The sequence below is a fragment of the Drosophila albomicans genome, chromosome 2L, assembly GCF_009650485.2.
Source record: "Drosophila albomicans strain 15112-1751.03 chromosome 2L, ASM965048v2, whole genome shotgun sequence".
NCBI classification, from domain to species: Eukaryota; Metazoa; Arthropoda; class Insecta; order Diptera; family Drosophilidae; genus Drosophila; species Drosophila albomicans.
The window spans coordinates 6,648,549-6,670,985 of NC_047628.2; the positions used below are offsets into that span (position 1 = coordinate 6,648,549).

Below are 22,437 nucleotides of genomic sequence, written 5' to 3' on the forward strand. Positions count from 1 at the left end.
TTTCAATACATCGTATAATGTATTTTAATAAGAACGAATATTAATTGGCTGATTATTCATTGGCGGACTCTTTACCTATTAAAATTAAAATATACTAAAATATGTGCATTAATTTGTATATTTATTTAAAATTATAATTATGAAGTTTGTCATGCAGCGCTATCGTGTGCTTACTTTATCAGCTGTTAAGCTAAACAGCTGATTCAATATTGTAAAAACAGTTAATTTGATAAACAATATACAAATTACAAAAGTAGCCTATTACCGATAGTTTTTGCCGTAAGACTAGTGTGTAACAGACTTTGCCGTCAAATCGTAACGTAACAAAAATTCCCCCAAGACCTATTTTCGTTATACAGCACTGGAAGCCTTTCATTTAAGGAGAACAACCGCAATTTTTGGTGAACACAATTGTTGCGCGCCTGCATTTGAATTGAGCTATGCTACAATTCTTAATTTGCCAACAACATTGTAAAGCAGCAATAAACATAGTAAAGGAAAAGCAAAAACATTTGACGCCCTAAGAAACGGTAAAAGCAAAACGATGCGTCCATGGCTAAATCGTCGTTTACTGTTGCTGCTCTTTTCGCTTATCTGGCTGTGCGGTGTTTTCGTATTATACTGGTATGTGACGCACAGTGAGACGGATAGCATCCGAAATTATACGCCGGAAATACTCTGGTGGACGAAAGACATGAGCTGGAACTACGATGAGACGAGGCAATGTGGTTTCAGCACTTGTCGCGTCACCAACAATCGCCAGCGTTTGAAAGAGTCACTTGTAAGTATGCTAAAAGCGGAAATAAGAATTGACAATGATAAACAAAACAAAAGACATGTCGGTCTACTTGTCTGTCTGTCCACTTCCTTAAGGACTCAGAACTTGGGAACTTTAATACCTTGGGTCACTAAAATTTGCTGATAACAATTCTTATGAGCAAATTCAGTTGCATTCGTTATCAAAGTTATTCAAAGAACATTCATTTATTATTATTGTCATTTTCAGGTTGTGATGTTCTATGGATCGAATATGAAGCCATATGACTTTCCAATGCCCCGCAGCAACAGACATCGTTGGGCATTGCTACACGAGGAATCGCCACGCAATGTGCCCTATGTGCCTTATGACGAGTTCCTGCAACACTTCAATTTCACATCCACATTTAGCAGATACAGTAGCATGCCACTTACCACACAATATCTGCCACAAGCTAACGATCTCACCCAACTTGACTATTATACGAGCCCCCAGAACAAGCACACCTTTGAGTTCAACAAAGATTTGGCATCGGTCGTCTTTTTACAATCCGATTGCGACACAATGTCGGGCCGGGAGGATTATGTGCGAGAGCTGATGAAGCACATGAAGGTGGACTCATATGGCAGCTGTCTGCACAATCGTGATTTGCCTGAGAGGTGAGCGATAGTTCTATATGGGATCAATTTGTATCGTAGAAACATTCATTATTAAAGAGGGTGTATTGGATTGTCAAGTACTTTAAGGATTTGTAATCAGTACAAGCTTTAAATAATACAAAAATATCTGAAAATTTTATAGATTTATACACCATTATATTTATCTGTGATTCAGAAGTTTGCTATTATAAGTTTGCTGTTTATAAGTTTGTCTTTTAGTAATATGATCAATCTTTCAACTTTCTAATAGTTATCAAAAACTCGATATTCGTATTTCCCTTTAAACATAACACACGCTCTTACATAACAAAAAATGAATGAGCGTCAATATGGGATTCCATCAGGTATTCCAAGAGACAAAGAATGGTAAAGTTAAGTTTTTTTTACAATTTCTATATCTTTTTCTAAATGCAGCCTGCAAAAGGACTATCTGAACAATCTGTACTCACCGGAGTTGCTGCGCTTTCTCGCACACTATAAGTTTATGATTGCCATCGAGAATGGCGTGTGCGAGGATTACATAACCGAAAATTCTGGCGTCCACTCATTGTAGGTGTTATACCCATATACTTTGGATCCCCAAGCATTCGCGTAAGTAAAAGCTCTACTCAAAACTATCGACTGCTCAATTATTTCACTTGCTTCTCCACAGGATTGGCAGCCCAATAATAAATCCGCAATTTATGTAGACGACTTTCCCAATGCTCGTGCGCTGGCCGCTTTCCTAGAGCAGTTGGGAGACAATTCTACCGAGTATTTTTCCTATCTGGGACACAAGGTTCAAGAGACGTCACACGATTAACAATCAGTTACTTTTAACTCAGCTAATCACGCGTAGCTTTAGCATGAGAGGTGATCAGCAGAGTCAGGAAAATTCGCTGTTCCAACGCTTCGAGTGCTACGTCTGCCGGCAACTTCATTTGCCTCACAAGCATCGCCAAGCTGACAAGCGACACTACAACTGCCCGCTGCCTCCGGTGTATGCCCCATTGGAGTACACTTCGGAGCCACAATATGGAGCAGACTGGCGCTCCACGATGTCTGTGGGTCGCTGTCAAGCACAGCTCCTGAACGAGTTCTGGAAAACGAATTTGACATATACTGCGCAGGAATTCGAGACGCGACTTTCCAAAATGGTGGCGAATGGCAAATGTGATTAACAAGAAATTATAGATATTAGGGTTATATATCTCTAAGATACTTGTATGGAAATTAACCAAAGTACTGAGTATAATGACGAAGATATGTTATAATTGAATGAAATATAAAATCGTTCAAGTAGAATCGAATAAATAATTAGTATTAAATTAAAGTACAACACTCTTAACATATGACAAATATGTATGTTGCTTGTTTCTAAATTAATGACAAATAGCATTTGATGCCATTGAAGTTAATTATATTTCCTATTCAATCAAGCAAATATCCTAAAATAGTAGTATATAAAATGCCTTGAAAGAAAAATGTTCTTTTATAATCACAGTATTAATAATTCAAGTATTCTGAACTTTTAGTAAATGTTTGATTTATTTGTCAATCAATTTCAAGTACTTCGACTATTGAAAAATAGCAAAAGGAATGCAATTTTATTATAATTAATACACGTTTTTAATAGCTTTTATTGTCACGGATGTGAACATTCCGGTCTGTAATTTATGATAATAAATAATGTTGAATAATCATTAAGCTTTTCAAAAGACAAGCATTTTAAAATTGACAACAATTATTTTCTTTATTGCATATAAAAATGAATTACTCGAATCATTTCAAATTCCAATGTCAGTTTACATTTGCCAGTGCATCTGGGGCATGGCTTCCTTCAGCTGACCCTTGTCCACGATCCACATGCTGCCATTCTTCATCATCTCCATGCCCTTGATCATCTGCATGGCAGCCTCCTCGGGCATTTGGCGCTTGGCACTCTCGATGGCCTCCACCATCTGCTCGGAGTGATGCCAGGTGACATTGTCGCGCAGGTTCATCATCATTTCGGTGTTGGTTAGTCCTGGACACATGGCCATGAACATGACGCCGGTTTTCTGGTAGATCATCTTGTCAGCCATCGACCGAGTGAAGCCCATAACTCCGTGTTTGGCAGCAGCATAGACAGCAAATGCTGGAGCTGGTTCCAACCCATAAACGGATGACATATTCATGACCATGCCGCCGAGTCCCATTTGAGTCTTGTCCATGTACGGCATTGCCATCATCGTCACATAGATCATTGAAGTCTGATTGGGAGTAATAATGAGTAATCTTTTATTCGATTGAATTCAGTTTTCAGCTTACCAAATTGACGCCAATTGTGGTCGCCACATCCTTGTCGAGCAGCACATCCTCGCAGTTGATCAGCACATCAATGTTGCCCATCATCTGTCCCATTTTCTTCATCGTCTGCTCAATTGACATCTTATCCATCAGATTCATTTGCATGAACACCACCTTGACACTGGGATTCTCCGCCTGCAGCTTCTTCATCATCTCGGCATTCTCCATGCGGTGCACAATGCCCATCATCTTGAGCTTCTCGCGCTGCATCAGCTGGTGCATCATCTGGAATCCGATGCCACTGAAGCCACCGGCGAACACAACATTCTTACCAGTCCAATCGAACATGTTTCTTCTTTCTTTGCAATGCTACTAACTGATCGCACTGATCACTGACCATTCCACCATCGACAACATCGTCTTTTATACGCTTCGCTTTCACTGTCCCAAAATACACGAAATGCATTCCTGATTATTGTGACTGCATCTGGACTTAACCGACCTGTAAAGTGCCAATGGGTCAAAGGTCACATTGCATTCGCTGATATTGTTGTTAACCGATGTCTCGGGACCGGACCATCTGCATCTGCCAGATGTGTGTTTGCAATGTTTTGTGCTTCTCCAGATAAGATTGCTCCCCAGGTCGTTGTCTGTTTTGCTCAATGCCTTATCGCAATATATAGCCTAGGTCCCAATTCTACAAATACTCGCAAATATGTATATATGCGGCGTCTTCTACATTACAAAGTATGAAGCTTAGATAATGCAATTCTAACTGAAATTTCGTCATGTTCCCCAAAACTATCTCGATTCTGTTTGCTTAAAATATTTTTGATTTCATTGCGTATGGTTCTTCTATGTTCTAATTTTTTAAATACATTTTACTGAAAAGATCAGAAAATCCATGATAAAATTTGTCATTGATAAAGAGTTTCTGACTTTAAGATTTGTTGGATACGGGGTAAAAAGAATAAATCATAAAGTTTTTAGAGCCAGACATCATATAAAGCTTGCATTCCCACACTAATTGCAGTTTTATTGCACTTATATCGCAATATCTTAAGTCAACACAGCACACTCTTACTTTCTTGCTGATTAAATTATGGCATTTCTGATAGGATTACTCAAATATGCTATAATAATATATTTTTTATGGTCTTAAAGTAACTAACTCGAATTATTATATTTTCTTCATATCGAATAACAATACTTTATGTTTTTTATGATTAATCCTAATTACAGAGTTAAAATAATTACATTCCTTTGCAAACTGCTGCTTCTTCAGTCTTGTTTATTTCTGTTAGTGTTATCTACAAATTATGTATCGGGTTGTTGGCGGGAAGGGTTCTGCACTCACGAAACTCTCAACATCTTCACCGATGGAGCAAAGTTGGCTGAACTGATGTAAAACTTCAAGGCTGATGTGTGCTTCAATAAACATCAACTTAATCAAGTACGTCATGCAGCTTTCAAAGCAAAGACTGCTAGATAATGCTCGGCATTTTAACTAGTAAAGCTAGGAATCATAAATAGTGATCAGTGCAGGAAATGTAATGAGTCCGGAGTTAAGGATGTACTGGAGCATATCCTCTATGTATGTCCAGCGTTATAGTTATGCTGACTCCGTCTAAAATATCTTGAATTTATGTGTTTAACGATCTTCGTGACGTTTCACAGCTATCACCCAGGATGTGGATATCTTTTGCCAAAAATGCTCGACTTGAGCAGCCTTTAAGTTATAGAAATTACTAAAAGTTACAAGTTACAAGTTTTTAATCTATCTATCTTTATTTATACATTTAAGGCAACGTACTTGTATTTAAATAATTTCATAATTTATTTGTATAACCATTTAGGATTCTTACAAGCTACTGAAATGTGTTAGACAATCACAGATGTTTATGTTTTCGTTATCATGAAACTAGTCTAAGCATGGAGATATATAATTGTATTAGTGTAGTTATGAGCAGAATAATACTTTTAACAGTAAAACTTAGGCTAAATAATTAATAAGGTTAAGGTATTCAAATGTAAACAACTCTTGCTTGCAAATAAATGATTTAGTTTTTATAGACAAAGATTTAAGAATCTGACAAAATTTGTTTGATATTATTTCAAAATCTCTATTGGTTTAAAATAGAAAAGAATACTTTATAGCTGTCTTCAAATCGGCCTTAACTAAATTGCTTATTGAAACTTCTCTGCAAGAGTATTGAATCTTCGGTGTGCCGAAGCTTAACTGTTGCTCATGAGTGCTTAAAGTGAGTGAAATTTGAGCTAGTGTCATGATAGCATAAATATTAAACTTATTGCTCAGCGATGGCAGCCTAAAAGCAAACATAAGCTGAGCAAAAGGTACATGAAAGGCAAGTGCGAGTGGAAAACTCTGGACGAGGCATCTGTACTGGGGGCGGGAGTAGTTGGCAAGCTGGCAGGATTATCGGCAGTAGACGACGACTCCAGATCCGCTCGTGAGTCAGGCACATAGTCACCACAAGTGGGAAAGTTACGAGGAATCGGTTGCATCTCATCATTGTTGCCCACTTTGAAGACGAGAGCCATGCCGATCTCAGCATGGAACTCGATGTGGCAATGGAAGAGCCAATAACCGGGATTGTAGGCCTCGAAGCGGATGATTGTGTAACCTCCATCGGGCACGGTGACTGTGTCCTTCACAGGCGGGTTTTCAAAATTGCGCTTGAGCAGCTTAAACTGATCGAGTTGCTTAACCTGCAAAGAAGTGAGAGTTGAAGAATTTGGGCTGTCTAATGAATTCTCCTGCTTACCATTTCAATGGTGACATTCTCCCCAAGACGCTCGAGTCCAATGACCCTAAAAGCATTACCGTGCAAATGGAACGGATGATTGGCATAGAAGGTGAAGCCTTCGTCCACAATGATCAGTTCAACTACCGCTTTCAATGGCACCTGCAGCACATGGTGGCACTTGCAGAACTTTTCCCGGCAATCGATGCCCTGCTCCGCCAGCGAAGTCTCATTGCAGAACATCTCATCGGTTAGTTGATTGCGCTGTGGCAACAACGCAACCGAGGGGAACTTCAGGGAGATGTGATTCAATTGTGGCGTATACAAACGATTCGTTTGGGTCACATTTGCATCCATGCTGTAGTAGTCAGCATTATGGAATTCGGGATTATCCTTGCGATAGAAATCGTAGTACACAAAGAACTTGTAGTCAGCCTCCGGTTTCAAAGTGTCATCATCGATGCCCGATATCGTGTCATAAATGGGAAGTGCTCGCATTTCAGCCACAGTCTTGGTATCCGCATAGCCAGGTCCACGATTCATCACATTCAACTCGATGCCAGTGGCATTATGATCATAGCCCAGCTTGGCACTGGGCTCCTCATCAGGAGCACCTTCGTAGCGCAATATGGCCACCTGGAAGGCGGATGTGAAGCGTTCGCTGCAGTCCATGAGACCCTTGAGGCGCAACCAATAGTTATCCACTTCTTGATTGGCATTGAGCACGAAATCGAAACGTTCTCCCGAATAGGTGACAATGGAGCCCACCTCCATGGCCTCGATATCGTAGCCATCCGAGTTGATCGCCGTCAGCGTGTGATTGTCGATGGATACAACGATCGGACAGTTGAGGTACTCGGCGTTCACAATGCGAAACCGATACCTGAAGCCTCTTCTAACATGATACACCTGATGTGGAATTTGCTCCAAGGGGATCGTATGCAGATTTGATCGACGCTTCCGTGAATGCGCGGTCCCATTGGACGATGATCCAGATGTCTGGTTTGTGGTCGGCATCTCTACGAGTTTGGATTCACTTGGTTCATTCTTTATCTCGCTTTCCGTTTCCATTGGCTTTAGTGTTGTTATTTTGTCAGCTGATTACAGGGAAAAAGTACAATAATGTATATTAATATGACAATCGTATTATTATAAAAAATAATTATTTATTTATACAATCGTAGAAGGATTTGAGCTTCAGCTGCAGGTTAAAATAACCCCCAGTCCATATAAAAATTCTTGAATTCATACTTATTTGCGATTGGTCATTATAAGCTTAATTATAATTAGTAAACCATAAAGATGTTAAGGGCAATTGCATTCAAAATTAAAAGTGTTAATGAAGTAAACGCTCTAGTTACACTATAGTATAGTGTAACTATACAATATAAACTAAAAGTATTCTAAAGTTCTTAAAACGTACATCACTTTCTTGAAGTTGGAAATGTATAATTTATTTTTATAAATATATATTTTTTATGGAATGCAATAGCAACTAGAAAATTATAAATAAATTTTCTACTTTTCTTTTTCGTTATTAAGCTACAGTCGAGTGTGCTCGACTCTGAAATACCCGTTATCCATTTTGTCAGCCAAAGTAACTAAGACGCCTAGTAAATAGGCGTTTTCGCCCATTCAAAAGTATTTCTTTAATAACTTCGACAATTTTTATTTTCAGGAATCACAAAGACTATAGTTATATATTGTATATACCAAAATTCCGGGGTCGGAAGTGGACGTGTCAAAAATTTAAAACAAACTTTATCTGAGTGCAAACATAACAAATGCTGTGGAAAATTATAGCTCTATCTCTTATAGTCTCTGAAATCTAGGTGTTCATACGGAGAGACAGACTAGATAGACTGGCTAGATCGCCTCGGCTGTTGACGCTGATCAAGACTATATATACTTTATACATACATTTCCTGCCGGAACAATTTATAATATACCCTATGGGAAGCGGCTATAATTACTCAAACATTTGTTCACACTATACAGACAGTTTAATGAAATACATATATAAATCAAATCAACTATCAATAGAAAAACAACGAATGACAACAACAACAACAACAACAACAACTAAGTTAATCTAATCCATATAGGCGAAATGTGATTTGTAAATAAATATACATATAAATGATTTTCTAATCACTGCGTTGTAATAATGTAACAACAAGTGATTTCCATCAACATTTGAGAATTAAAAGCTTTTAGTTACCGTTTAGTTGTGAAACAAATCGGAGTGAAAAATAAAAATGAATATTATTCAAGTGAATTTATTCTTAATATTGCTAATAGCATATCAAGTTAATAGCTCGGTATGAATCTTAATAAAAATATATATTGAAATGAATTTTGAAAATTATTATTGAATCATTCAGTGTCTCATGGCCTCAAAAGAATTGGATGATCAATGCAGTACCTATTGCTATCAAGTTGTAAAGCCGCTTCTTCAATACGTAAATACGATTACAACAATGACACAGGAACAGAACAAATTGCAGCAAACAATAAAGGTGCAAGCCGAAACAATAAAAAACTTAAATGAATTGATGAAATCTAAAGATATGCAACTGGAGCAGCAAAACAAATCGATTTAGTTAAGTGAAAGTCACGCTCTAAATCAACAGAAACTTATTGATGAATATAAAATGCAATCGGAACTTAAGTCAAGATTCTATGAATCGTGTCAAACGCGTAATCGTAATCAACAAAATCTTTGTGAAAATTTGAGTACATCGTTCAAAACTCACAATCAAAATCAACAAAAACTTATTGACCAGTTTCAGATGCAATTATCTAATCTAAAATCAGAAATCCAGTCTAAAGATAACAAAATAACCAAATCTGAAAATTTAAAAACCAATGTGTCAAGCTGTCTCCGCAAAATGACGGGTATTCATGTGATCACACTCCCCGATGCTCAGTCATTCATAGTTTCATGTGAATCGAATTGGATTGAAGCTGGAACTGGATGGACTGTAATACAACGACGAAAAGATGGCAGCGTCGACTTCAATCGAACGTGCTCTGAGTACAAAGAAGGTTTTGGAGATCTGGGTGGAGAATTCTTCCTTGGACTTGAGAAACTTCACTTGCTAACTCAATCTCAACCTCATGAATTGTATATACTCCTTGGTGACTTCGAACATGAAACACGATATGCCAGATACAATAATTTTGTTATTGGCAACGAGACAGAATTTTATAAGTTAGAAGAACTGGGAATATATTCAGGAAATGCTGGTGATGCTTTGAGAAACCACAAAAATGAAACGTTTTCAACAGTAAATAAATTTCATCATAGTGGCTCCAACCCTTGCGCTAAAAAATATAATTCTGGCTGGTGGTTTAAAAATAACGGTTGCTATGTGAGGTAATAATTTGTTATTATTCATAATAATAAAAACGATATAATTGAATTAAATTTCAGTAATTTAAACGGACGTTACGCATTTACCGATACAGATAAGGATATTGGAAGCATGGATTGGAACGCATGGAAAGGGCCTCCCATGAAATTTGCTCAAATGACGATTAGACCTATAACCAAATAATAACAATTATTTAAGCAGTTAAGAAAGATATATCGGGTGAACATTATGAATAAAAACAAAAATGTATTGTGACTTCAAAGATTTTTATTCGATGCCATCCAAATTTTCAGAATGCATAGAACTGAAGAACTTAGCTTTCAAACTAGGATTGTTATTAGAAGCGAAGAAACGAGGAATAGAAATGCTTTTAAATATCGTGTGGTCAAGTGTGAAAAACTCGCTTTACCAATCTTTTACATGACCCGTATTGTATATCCTTCAATTGTGATGCGAATTCTCAGTGTGAAGACTTGTGCGAAGAGCGCAGTTGAGGTTGAAAGATCGCTGTCTTACGATTAGTAGATCCGTAAGCAGAAAGAGTGAGAGTTAGTTGACTAAGTGATGCCAAATGTGTGGGTCCAATAAATAAGTAGAAAATATCAGCACTCAGTATTTCATTTTGCTGAATCTTGGACCTTAACTTATGCTTAACAGTATTACAATCAACATTTTTATCTGGCTATCGTCGTCACTATCTACACCATGCGTGCTACTGAGATCATCTTCGCAGGCTAACGTCGCCGCTACTTGGATCTTAGCATCTAGTAAAATACTCTGGGTTAAATCCCGCTTTGAATATTCTCAAAAATCATTCATTTTTAATAGCTTGTTATTTTTGTAGTGGCTAAAGTTTGTACACATTCTGAGACCCTGTTTATACCCGCTACCCATTGGATAGAAGGGTATTGTAACTTTGTGCCGGTAGGAAATGTATGTAACAGAAAGAAAGAGGCATCTCGGGACCTATTTATAAAGTATATAAATTCGTAATTAGCGTCAACAGCGAAGGCGATCTAGCCATGTCCGTTTGTCCGTATGAAAACCTAGATCTCAGAGACTATAAGAGATAGAAATATTTTTCTTTACGACGTCATAAGTTATAGCTCTATCTCTTATAGTCTCTGAGATCTAGGTGTTCATACGGACAGACGGACAGAAGGACATGGCTTGATCGTATTTGCTGTTAACGTTGATCAAGAATATATGTATATATAATACTTTATAGGCTCGGAGATGCCTTCTTATGCATGTTACATACAAATTTCCTTATTTAAAGTTAGGTTCAACATATAAGGGAAAATAGAGAGTTTAGCTAGAGCATAATCTTCAAAAAATAATTCGTGCTTATATCTTTTATACACGTGATTATCATTTTTGCTTTCGATTTAAAAGGTCGCTATCCTAAAGCTGCATCTAACACAATTTGGAGAGAGAGGAGGTAAGTATCATACCGAGGAGTTAAGTATCGAGGCAGCTAGAAAATTGATATAATATTTTAATAATATCGATAAACTGAACGTTGTAGTAATTAATTATTCCAGGAAAAACAATATGTATGTATGTATATTAAACATAATTGGGTAACTTTACTGCGAAATGAATTCTAAATTTGCAGCTAACAGAATCTGCTGCGCCTATTTTAGCGATTCATTTAAGTATTCAGGCAGCTAAGCAAACTGATAGTTAATTTCATAGAAAAATAAATATAGCGTACGTTTAACTAATATTCTTACCTTGATCATCACTTTCAGAGCTGTTTATGGATGGCTCATCTGTCTTCTCCTCACTCTGGGCCGCACTAAGGTTCAATGGCATTAGCATTGGTGGCGCCACCTGAACTTGCGAGGCCATACGATGTTGCCTCTTCATGTCTGCCCAAATGCGATTGTAGTATCGACCCCGTCCATTGATGAGAATATTGTGCGGCTTATTGTCGCCACTCGAATGATGATGGAACGCAAAAATGCTGGCACCCGGTTCGTGAATCCAATCCTGGACAACCAGCACATGCTCGCTGAGGTCGAAATCATAGAGTCCACCATGAGGATCAGAGTTCTTAGGCCGTCGCACAATCAGTGAGCCAAAGACGCCATCGCCGCGCTGCATTCCTGTGTGCGAATGCCAGAAATGAGTGCCGGAATTGTCCGCAGGAAAACTGTAACGAAAGGTGGCATGTGGCGAAATGGGGCACTGGGTAATGTGCGGCACACCATCCATGTAGGGCGTCGACTTCTGATGCAGACCGTGCCAGTGAATGGTGGTGCTCTCGCCGAGCAGATTGTTCTTCACATCCACGACGATCTGATCGCCCTCGCACACCTCAATCGCTGGTCCCGGCATCATGCGATTCACAACGGTAATGCTGCGTTGCAGGCCATCGCCCATGATGCAGTGCGGCCGTGAGCAATCGGTGAGATTGAGGGGACAGTCGAAGCAGGCCTTCGAGAACGTCTGATACCATTCGACCACAAATGTGTAGTGACAGGTCATGGGTGGCGCATCCGATTGGCAGTCGCGCCGACACGGATGCTGGCGATACCATTCGGCTGTCCAGATATCTTCTGGACTATTTGTGTCATCGTCCAACTGTTCGACTCGCGACGTTGCCAGCGGGCGACAGACGGGACAACAGTTGTTCCTCTCGATGCGCCACGATGGACACTGAGGATCAATGGGTCGACAGTTGCGCTTATAGCTGTCAATGGTAATCTCTCCATTGTCCAGACGATTGCACTCCAGCAATGTGCAGTCCGCATCATTGTGCCACGCCTCTCCCACCGCATACAGGGTGTTGTTGTGCTGGCAATGGGTGCGCACACATTCGCCACAACAGCTGCCTGGAGTTTTGCGCAGCTCGGTGCCCTGTAATTGATTCCATCATTCAGTCAGTGAAATTAATAATAAAAAATATATGTACATATACTCTATGTATGCATTCCAAATTAACAATTCAGCTGCCTGTGGATCATATTTAAGTTAATTGCCAACTTACTCGTCTTTTTTATGCGAAATACTTGAATTGATTGCAAATATTTATTGACTTTTTATGCCTTCGTTCGTTGTATTCGTTTGAGATGTAAATTTTGTATATTCAAACGAATTGAATAATCAACAACTTTAATGCACGAAAGTACTAAATTATTTCGTATTTCAATTCTGCTAATAATATAACTTAAAATAATTGTTCTATCTTTATTGGACAAAAATCAAATGTTTATTTGATGAGAATTTCGTTAAAAATCGAATCTATACATATGTATATGGAAATAAAGTTATTTATCTGTTGATCGCGCGTAATATAAAATCACTAAAAATTTTATGGCCTGCACTGAGGAACAATACAAGTTTTGTAGCATTCACCTTTTGTTGGTAATTCTGTAACAGAGCACTGTTATGCGTTAAATTTAACAGTGCTGTAAAATAGTTTGAATATAAAACACCAATTTTCTATTAATACAATGTAGCGGCAGATTAGAAAATAAAAATTTACAGAAATAGTATTAACGAGTACATTTTTCGTCAAAATGCATATAATCGTTAGTTACATCTCCAAATGGTCATAGTATGATTTAAACAACTAAGAATAACGGTAACTATAAATTAAAAACAACTAATATTTTTTTGAAGAATTTTACCGGATTCAAATTAATACTGCTATAAATAGATTTGATAATAATGACTCTATAGTAAATAGTAAGTATTTACCTTTTGAATTCTGTTTTTTATTCATTCTCAAATCTCAAATGTACTGATAACTAGGATTATGATTAACGATATCAAATGAATTGCTTGACGACGGTCTTTCCACTTTCCAAACCTGAATATATTCTTGAATTATAAATATTTAAATCCGCCTCAGATGAATTCGTAATCCATTCATTATTTTTGACTGCTATTTGCCGTTGGAATGTCTTTCGATGCGAATAACTTTCCACATTAATTATATGCTTGAAATGAACTGAGTACCCACCACATCGCAGTAGAATTCACTGCAGTCAATCGGTGTGACGACAATGTGAGCTTGTGGCTCATTTCCGACTCCTGCGGCACAGCTGTAAACCAGACAATTGTCCTGTGCATCAAACCAGACAGCGCCCTGCTCCTTGCGATAGGTGTTGTTGTGTTCCTGGTACTCACAATGTGTGATGCCTGCAATGATGAATTAATTATCAATTAAGCTCGCCTCGGGTGCTTAAATTTTACTTAAATAATTAACAGAAGCTATTAAAGTTCTCGTGGCGTTACAAAGCAGTCAGCTTTTATTCGCTTGCACACTTGAGAAATGGTTGAAGTTGTCGTCGCGCACGTGTTTTTATGAATTGTTTATTTAATTAACAAATGATGATCATAATTGTTTAATAAAGTCAAGTGTACTTAAAGACAAAGAGCAAAGCAAATAATAACAAAGCAGCAACAAACTTTTTGTTTGTGTTCTTTGCGCAAAAGTCACGCGCTTGATTGAATCTTTTCAACTAATTCGCACAGTTTAATTTATAACTCTGTTACTAAAATATGTTCTAAAAATATATATATAAATACAGGTATGAAGTCATATACACTATATATTGTGTATGGTAAGTGAAAATATGTGTTATTATTATTACTTCACAAATGCACAATACAAACTGCTAATTGTTGTTTACTGAGGTGTTTGAACCAACTTGGCAACATAGTATAACTGTGAAATTTGATTAGCAGCAGCAAAATACCCTAGAATTTCGACCCAATAAATGTTTATCAGTTGAGTACACGCGTAGTGAACCGGACATGCAGATACCCTAACTACAGCATGTGAGTATTGTGGATTCTCATTGTGTACACACTTTATCAAACGATTAAAGTTTAAACCATTTTATGATCAAATAAATTACTTCCAGCTCACTTATCCCGCCTGACTGTCTGCGTTCTTAGCACGTTACCAAATCAACAAAGAAGCCGCAACTGGCCCAATAAAGCTTTGCTATAAAAGTGGCCAAACAACAAGGCCGAAAGAAAAGAATTAAATAAATATAAACAATTATAATTACAATACCAATCACACACATTTGCAAACTGTAAAACTAATGAAAATCTTTAAAGCGACTTGGTGATACTCTTTAGTAGGGTATTTGAATGTTAATCATTGCTGTAACTATCATCGAGTCTACTAGTAGAAACAATCTATTAATTCGAAGTATTTGTACATTAAAGAATCATTAAATTTACGAGCGTACACGATATCAGGATTTAACGATTACCAGCCTGATAAGCACGTAGCGACTGCACTGTTCGATATGCTCTTGGCTTGAAAATAATTTAGGGTATTGTAAAGTAAACGAAAAACTGATTGTCAGAATGTGTTGAATGTTTTTGGATTTTTATAATCACTAGTCATAAAAAATTAATGAAGAATTAATCGTTTTAGATGAAGACTTACAGATAGTTTAATCGCAATGAGACTTAACTATTCAATAAGTAGTACGTAGTATTTTCAAGTGCATGCCTAGCGAATTATCAAAGTCATTAAAAGTAGTAACGCATCATTCTGCTTAGCCTGGTCAATAAGTTAAGCTTGTGGCTAAAAATACACTTCAAATATGAAGAGAGAAGCACTTGTCTGGCATATCAATGAAGTATTTACATAATGCCAATTTTAGCAATAAAACTATGCTGTTAGCCAGGCTTATTGTCTGCTCGTCGATAAATGCGGTTTTTATTATTGACAAGCAATCTTCACACATTGATTGCTTCGTTATGACCATTATTATGATTGTCTGTTGATTTAGTATTTACAATTTTACATGTGAGTCCGTAAGTACTTGCGCAAATTGGCAGCGTGCGTATTTTTAGCAGTCGATGTCAATCATTACATACATACATATTTACATTGTTTTCAATTAACATTTATGCTAAGTCAGCCCCCACACAGTCCATGTTGGCCAAGGTCAGCAGTCAGCAGTCGGAACTGTTAATTGGTGGTTACGTTTTTCACACGCCCAACGATTATGAATTTTGTTTGGCTTAAACGAAGTGTGATGATGTTTCGCGAATAACTAATTTGAATGCTTAAAGTTTGTGGTGCCATATGCTTGGCATACTAACAGCAACTAACAGCAAACGAACAGAAGCTGGGTTGCGTTAACTGTATATTTAACAGCTGTCAACTGGTGACTCTTTGGCAGTTTTGAAGCCACTGGCCAAGGCGTCATGGTGCTGCTTATTAGAAAACCAGTTTGAGATACGCACTATCAAAGTAAGTAAATAATTACTATTGCGGCTGCTTCTTGTTATGAATTCTCCATTCTGTAAAAATGTGCACTCAATTCTTTCCCCTGAATTAATATAATAAAAACAAACAACTCACCCGTTGGCGCTGCCTTTTGTACAGTTTTCAAGCCACTGGCCTCTGTTGTGTGTCGCTCTAAAAGCAACAGAAGAGTGCAGACAAACAGGACAGGTGCTGTTAAGCTGCAAGGTCTGCTAAGTTTGTTGTTGGTTTTCATGTTTTGGCTGGAACAATGATTGCTCTTCATAAAATGTTGTTGTTGTTGTCTTAATGTTGTTGTTCCTGTTGCTGCTGTTGTTGTTGTTGTTGTCACGCTCATTTTGTCATAATTATGGTTTACGTTTATTTTCCTTGTGGTTATTGCTATTGTTTTCGTGTGCTCCAAAAAATTGTTTGCGGAAATTTCAGCTTTAATAGTTGTTTGCTTATCGTCTTTCTGTTGTTTTTACTATATTTCAATTGGCTGTAAATTAGTCTGGAAATGTTGGATATTAGTTTGGGGCTCGCAAAAATAAAATTAAATTATAATTACTTTATGAATAATTTATAGGTTATTACATCCATTGCATGAACAACTTTTCTAATTGTGTGATAAAATTACTATGTATAGATTGAATAAGATAATTGCATAGAATAACAACGTTGCTGCAATTTTTGGTTAGCGATTTTTCGTATTTTTGTTAAACTTTGAAGATTATTTATTTTTTATGTGTATTAAAAATTGACAATTTCAATGCTTTAATTATGCTGTATAATTACATCGATTTTATAATTAATATTTGCATTGAATGTTAATATATTTCACATAATAAATTTATTGTCATCATTAGCAAAAAAGGGTTAAAACAGATAAAAAAGAAATGATTATTGTACTGTATTATTTTGCTAGGAATATAATTATTTGGTGTGGTCTCTACTTTAATAATATCTTTTATAATCTATAGGTAGAAAATAGAATAAACCATGTTATTTTGCCACCTCTCTGAAAAATTGTTCTAGCAATAGCTAAGACAGCAATATTTGTTGTAGTGCGACTTGGCCGAAATGTTCGGAATCCTTAGCCCTTTACCCAGGCAATACAATATTGTTGGGTGCCCACAGATAGACAGAAAAGAACAAACATAGATTGTATTTTTATTTAAGTATGATTTACGGTTGCCTGTTAATGCGAGTATTGCCCATACGCCCCGCTGTCCCGGCCAGATGATAGGCCAACTGCTAGGTTCGCTCTATCAGCACATTGCCAGCAAGTCAACGTTGGCCCACACGCAACGCACGTACAAATTTAATTAATTAGCACTCTGTTCTTCAAAACATACACACAACCACACTCACACACACACACATGCAGTGCAATGGCCAACAGTCACGTACGTCAACGGACGCTGAGAAGCTTGAGCCGGAGCTGGACTTGGAGATGAATGTCGGGAGGAGTAACTGCCAAGCGGCAAGCGGCATGTGGCAAGTGGCAAGTGGCAACTGGTGGTGGACCATTGCCCAGAGAAGACGGGCAAGCAGCAGAGCCTATTCACACAAAGCGTATCAGGAAAACTGCGCATAAATTATGAAAAGCGAAACAGCGAAGAGGAGGAAAAACAGCAGAGCAAACATAAAAATTGGATCAAGAATTTTTCATATAAAAACCTCTGCGCCTTTTTTTATTCCGTCTTGGGCCACTGCCACTTAGTTTTTCCTGCCATTTTTGTGCGCTTCTATCTTGTTCTTATTGTTGGCAACACTTAAAGTGACTTAAAGATTTATGTTTTTGGCCAAGGACTGGCTGAAGCCAACGTACTTCCGTTAATTACGAATTAAGTGGCAGTTCATTAAATAAAGCAACAACAACGAACACAAATATGAACATACATTTAAAATTTAATAATACCATCAATACAATCGCTAATTATATTTGTAGGTTTCGATCGAAGTACCCGGATCTAAGCTAATGAATCAATTAAGTGTTTTCCAGCTTTAGAGTCAGAAGGATGTGAACTAGAAAATATCGAAATAAATCAATCAATCTAGATAGAAATTGACAGTTAAATGAATCATAACAAATTGATGTAAGATTGTGTACATTTAATAAATATATATATTTTTCTAAACTGTTGTCCACAGGGTATAAACGAAGTGTGAACGTCAAGTGTGTGAACTTTTTGTGATTAAACATGCCACCCATAGAAAATTCAATGTGGTATATTTTACCCTTTGTGGTATATGTAGAATAAAACAATATACCAAATACAGCCTTCGGCATATTTCAGTATATTGATTTGGTATATTTGAAGAATATTATAGCACAGTTTTACTTTTATTCAAAGTAGGTAGCGGGTATCTCACAGTCGAACACACTCGACTGTAACTTTCTTACTTGTTTTATTTTTTTATTATTGCTGTCAACCATGACTAAATGTCTAATTAAGTGGCTGCAATTGTTTATCGGACTGAAAGGCAATCTCACTTTGATTATCATGTTCATTTTGCGTAATGTCTGAAGCATTCCGCGATGCGTTTTGCTTTACGAGTCACGTTGAATTGTTACGTTGGTCAGTTACTCGATGACTTCTCGGTATTATCATTGTCTCTAGTTTGCACATTAAGCGATTAAATAAAAATCACCTTCTATTAAACGATGAGTATTGGCTGTAATTCACACCTTTTGGTGGCGTTTTCTGCCTAGAAACATTTTGGAAATCACATTTTCATAATACCCAGAATTACTCGGGTGTTTCCAGATTAACAGTTGAATGATTTTTCAGTCAAGTGCTCACGCGAGAATTCACTAATTGTTATTATGACGTGGGTAACAATAATTAATGAAATCATTGTATCTATTTTGTGTTTCATCTTATCTTAAATTGTTGCTAATACATTCCAGATTTGTGTGCTGGGTATCTGATAGTCTGTCAACGCTTATTAGAATATTGTTCGTTATACTTTCCCTTTTCAAAACGTTTATTATAATTGTGTCACGATATGTGTTAGCCAGAGGCATTTCCGATCAATTTGCGGGCGTTAATGTAAAGAAACTTGATCAATAGATTCTGTCATCGTTTCACAGTTAATAACACTTGATCTCATTTAAGGGCATTCTCTACGATGTGCACGAAAAACATTTATTTGCTTTTATGCAAATTATAAAGACTGAAATATTTACATGAGTTTCTATTTAATTAAAGATATTTTAATAAATCTAGTAACGCTATCCATATTTGTGCCTCCAGGAAATGTATGTCACAGGGAGAAGGATCTATCTTCGACTCAAAAAGTATATATATTCTTGATCAACGTCATCAGCTGAGACGATATAACCATGTCTGCCAGACTGTCTGTTCGTCCGTTTGTATGAAACACTGGATCTCAGAGACTATAAGGTATAAATCTATTTTTAGTGTCGAGTTTTGGTACATACGATAATAACTGCAGTTTTTATGATTCATGAGAATTTGCTTGTGATCGGATAAAAATTGTAGAAGGCATGGAAGAAATACTTTTGTATCGGAAAAACGCCTACTTAGCTGACAATGTGGTATATTTTGTGCTATATGGTATATTTTGAATGCATTACTATAGAAATACACCAAATATAGTCTTCGGTATTTTTTTGTATTTTTTAAACTGAATCAGTAAATGTTAATTAGGTCATATGTTAATTATAAAAAAAATTGTTTGTCATCTGAATTTGTACAAATTTAGCGGCTTAATAAAGATTTTAAAATATATATTTATAGAAAAAATTCTTTGCATATTATAACAACTGATTTCTGAAATAGTTATTTATGCATAGTTATTTGCATATTAATATGCGAAATTTAACTGTTTTAATAACATACCCCTTAAATAATTTTTCGCTTAATGAGGGGATTTACTTTGAAACCAGCTATAACGATACTTCTTTATGTTTTTTGTTCAGTTTTATTTTCAATCACAAAAGTTATGCAAATGGCAGGTCAAACATTTAATCGGACAAAGTTGCGTAATCGAAATTTGTCAGCATCTTTGAGCATCACGTTTGCTTAAAATCTTTTTTTTTTTTTTTATAAATACCTACACACACTTATGTAGTGTAAGTGAGGGTATTTTGTGTGTTGGAGTTTGAGTTTTATTTTGATTTATTGTTGACTTTTTATCTTTTTATATTTTTTTTCTTGTGTGTCGTTAATTTGTACAATGCGGCAATTCAATTATTCAGATCCGTCATTTGGCCGCATTTTTTACTATTGGCCTGCTGCGAGTTTTGTTGAGTTAGGTTGAGAAATAAAACTGAACGCAGCGTCAGCGGAAGAGCCGCAAAGAGTGGAAGATTTTAAGCTGCTTAACGATGTGAAAATGTTGTATATTTTTGTATTCATAGTAGCTATATTGCTTTTACTTCAAGTGTGTAAATGATGTTGCTATTTTTAATGGGAAACCCCCTGCTTACGCATTAGATGTATCACACTTTGATACATCCTGATTTTCATAATGTATAATTTTACAATTATCTATTAAATTGTTCGTTTTATAATTAGTTCGCTTGATGAGAGAGTAAGAACGAGTCAGTTTAAGTGATGAGCCACATAATGAATTGATTTTTTTTAAGTTCTTGGGAATTCCAGGGTCGAGATCTTGTTTTGATTTCGGACCACGCTCAGGGAATCCCCTACTCCAAATCCGGTTGCAGTTTCTTTCAATCAAAGTCGAGCTCTTTGATGTTGTAAACAAAATTACACATCGATCGACGTGAATGTCAGAGAACAGAAACAAATATAATTAATGCTTGGACCTTGACCACAAAAGTAGCCACTAATTGTAAGCCAAGTTACGTGCTGACCTGCAGGCAACAACACATCGTTGATATGTGAACAAAAACTTGGCAAACAAACAAACAAAACAAGCAAACAAAAAAAAAAAAAACAAAAACAAAAAAACGACAAAATCATAATTTGTAGCTGGTTTTTGCGTGCCTGAATTTGTTTATGTTAATTGAAATTAAACGTTGGTTTTTAAATGTTTTGACAAAAATTATTTTTGATACACGCAATAAATGTGCGATTAAGTCATATTGAGAAACCATTCTATCAACGGGTTTAATCCAAGTTACTGCGAATTCCAGCTTAAATTGTTGACCGACAACTTTCAATTGGGTTGCCTGAAAATTATTTTATAATTGAGGTAAGATTTAAGGCATTCGTATATATTAATATTGCGGAAATAATTACAAATAATTTTAATCATTCAATGAAGAACAATGAGAAATTTAGTTTGGTCAATGATCATTTTTTTGTCAGATTCGTTATAGGAAATATCACCAAATTTTTCATGGAATATAAAGATGATTGGTTTCAGTCTGTTTATAAATAATTCTTATAAGAAGATTAAAGACATATAGTGACTTTTTTTTGTGTAATTCATTATTGGAAATATTTTCATGCGTTTCAATGTTAAGATGATTGATTTCGGTTTATTAATCATTTGTTTATAATCATATGATGAAATCATTCTGATAAACTTGAAATGTCATTATCATGCTAAATCTTTTCATAGTTATTCTTAAAGCGCACAAAGAGAGTTTAGTAACAGCTGTGAGTTTTTTAATCAGGTCGTTTATCAGGTAATAAACTTAGGCGGCTTAACGTGCAACGTAATACTATTATGCGTATTTTCATTATCTCATAGTATAGATAGAGTATCTGTTCGTCGAATTGCAGTTCCTTACTTGTTCTTTTAGACGCTTCCATTGCTTGTAAACAGTTTACGATCCACAGATAAAAGTATACGCTTCTGTCATCACAACAATTGCCAAGTTTTCGGTATCACGTCGAATGTAAATGATTTTAAGATTGTGCAGATCTTTAATAATCCAAAGCCGATAACGGTCTTATTGCAGTAGATTAAAAGTTTAGTTCAAGGCACCAACTAGCACTTGCACTTCGAATGGACTACTATAACTATTACAGTTTGAGATGCACTGACTGGCATGCAGCCACTAGGAGCCGACGTACTTCAATGCCAAAAAATCAAGTTACCGCCGATGATGCGCGCGAGTCGCCGTTAAAATCGCAACTAACTCAAGTTGAATGCAACAAAGGTGTTTTTGAAGATTCAAAACGCGCTAAAACTACAATTATTTTAGCCTTTTTCTGCTCGCTATGCTGATAACAGTTCAAGTTACGACGACGATCGCTCGTCGCTTCGCTTCGCTGTTGCCAAAAACGATCGGGTCGCGACACTCGTGAATCGTGAGAGCGAGAGAGGGAGAGCGTGTGAGCATGAGCTTGTGATCGTGATCGTGAATGCGAGCACGAGTTTCTGCTGTTTTTAATTACATGCACTTGTTTCGCCTTTGCGGCTCTGTTGACAT

The 22,437-nt window shown here is 36.6% G+C and overlaps 3 protein-coding genes across 3 annotated transcripts; 1 reads left to right on the forward strand and 2 right to left on the reverse strand.

The window, feature by feature from the left end:
- Positions 1–169: 169 nt before the first annotated feature.
- LOC117565233 (alpha-(1,3)-fucosyltransferase B) lies at positions 170–2,745 on the forward strand. Its single transcript, XM_034244240.2, is given in 6 exon segments — positions 170–781; positions 1,007–1,416; positions 1,831–1,940; positions 1,943–2,007; positions 2,069–2,197; positions 2,199–2,745. Coding segments are annotated over 6 exon segments (1,329 nt in total). The 5' UTR covers positions 170–544; the 3' UTR covers positions 2,577–2,745.
- A 376-nt stretch (positions 2,746–3,121) lies between these two features.
- On the reverse strand, positions 3,122–4,083 carry LOC117565234 (fat body protein 2). Its single transcript, XM_034244241.2, has 2 exons — positions 3,706–4,083; positions 3,122–3,647 (listed from the first exon to the last, which is right to left on the reverse strand). The coding sequence occupies exons 1-2, from the start codon at positions 4,030–4,032 to the stop codon at positions 3,201–3,203; spliced, it is 774 nt and encodes a 257-aa protein (XP_034100132.1). The 5' UTR covers positions 4,033–4,083; the 3' UTR covers positions 3,122–3,200.
- A 1,749-nt stretch (positions 4,084–5,832) lies between these two features.
- LOC117564761 (uncharacterized) lies at positions 5,833–22,138 on the reverse strand. The gene is made up of 6 exons (XM_034243658.2): positions 21,793–22,138; positions 16,173–16,569; positions 13,800–13,978; positions 11,563–12,691; positions 6,471–7,546; positions 5,833–6,414 (listed from the first exon to the last, which is right to left on the reverse strand). The coding sequence occupies exons 2-6, from the start codon at positions 16,411–16,413 to the stop codon at positions 5,998–6,000; spliced, it is 3,042 nt and encodes a 1,013-aa protein (XP_034099549.2). The 5' UTR covers positions 16,414–16,569; positions 21,793–22,138; the 3' UTR covers positions 5,833–5,997.
- Positions 22,139–22,437: the final 299 nt, after the last annotated feature.

Coding starts and splice junctions, on each gene's coding strand:
- LOC117565234 (XM_034244241.2), bottom strand. CDS start 4,032: ATGTTCGATTGGACTGGTAAGAATGTTGTGTTCGCCGGTGGCTTCAGT. Junction 3,648..3,705: donor CCACAATTGGCGTCAATTTG/GTAAGCTGAAAA, acceptor ACTCCCAATCAG/ACTTCAATGATCTATGTGAC.
- LOC117564761 (XM_034243658.2), bottom strand. CDS start 16,413: ATGAGCGTGACAACAACAACAACAACAGCAGCAACAGGAACAACAACA. Junction 12,692..13,799: donor GTGAATTCTACTGCGATGTG/GTGGGTACTCAG, acceptor AATCAATTACAG/GGCACCGAGCTGCGCAAAAC. Junction 7,547..11,562: donor CTCTGAAAGTGATGATCAAG/GTAAGAATATTA, acceptor CCCTGTAATCAG/CTGACAAAATAACAACACTA.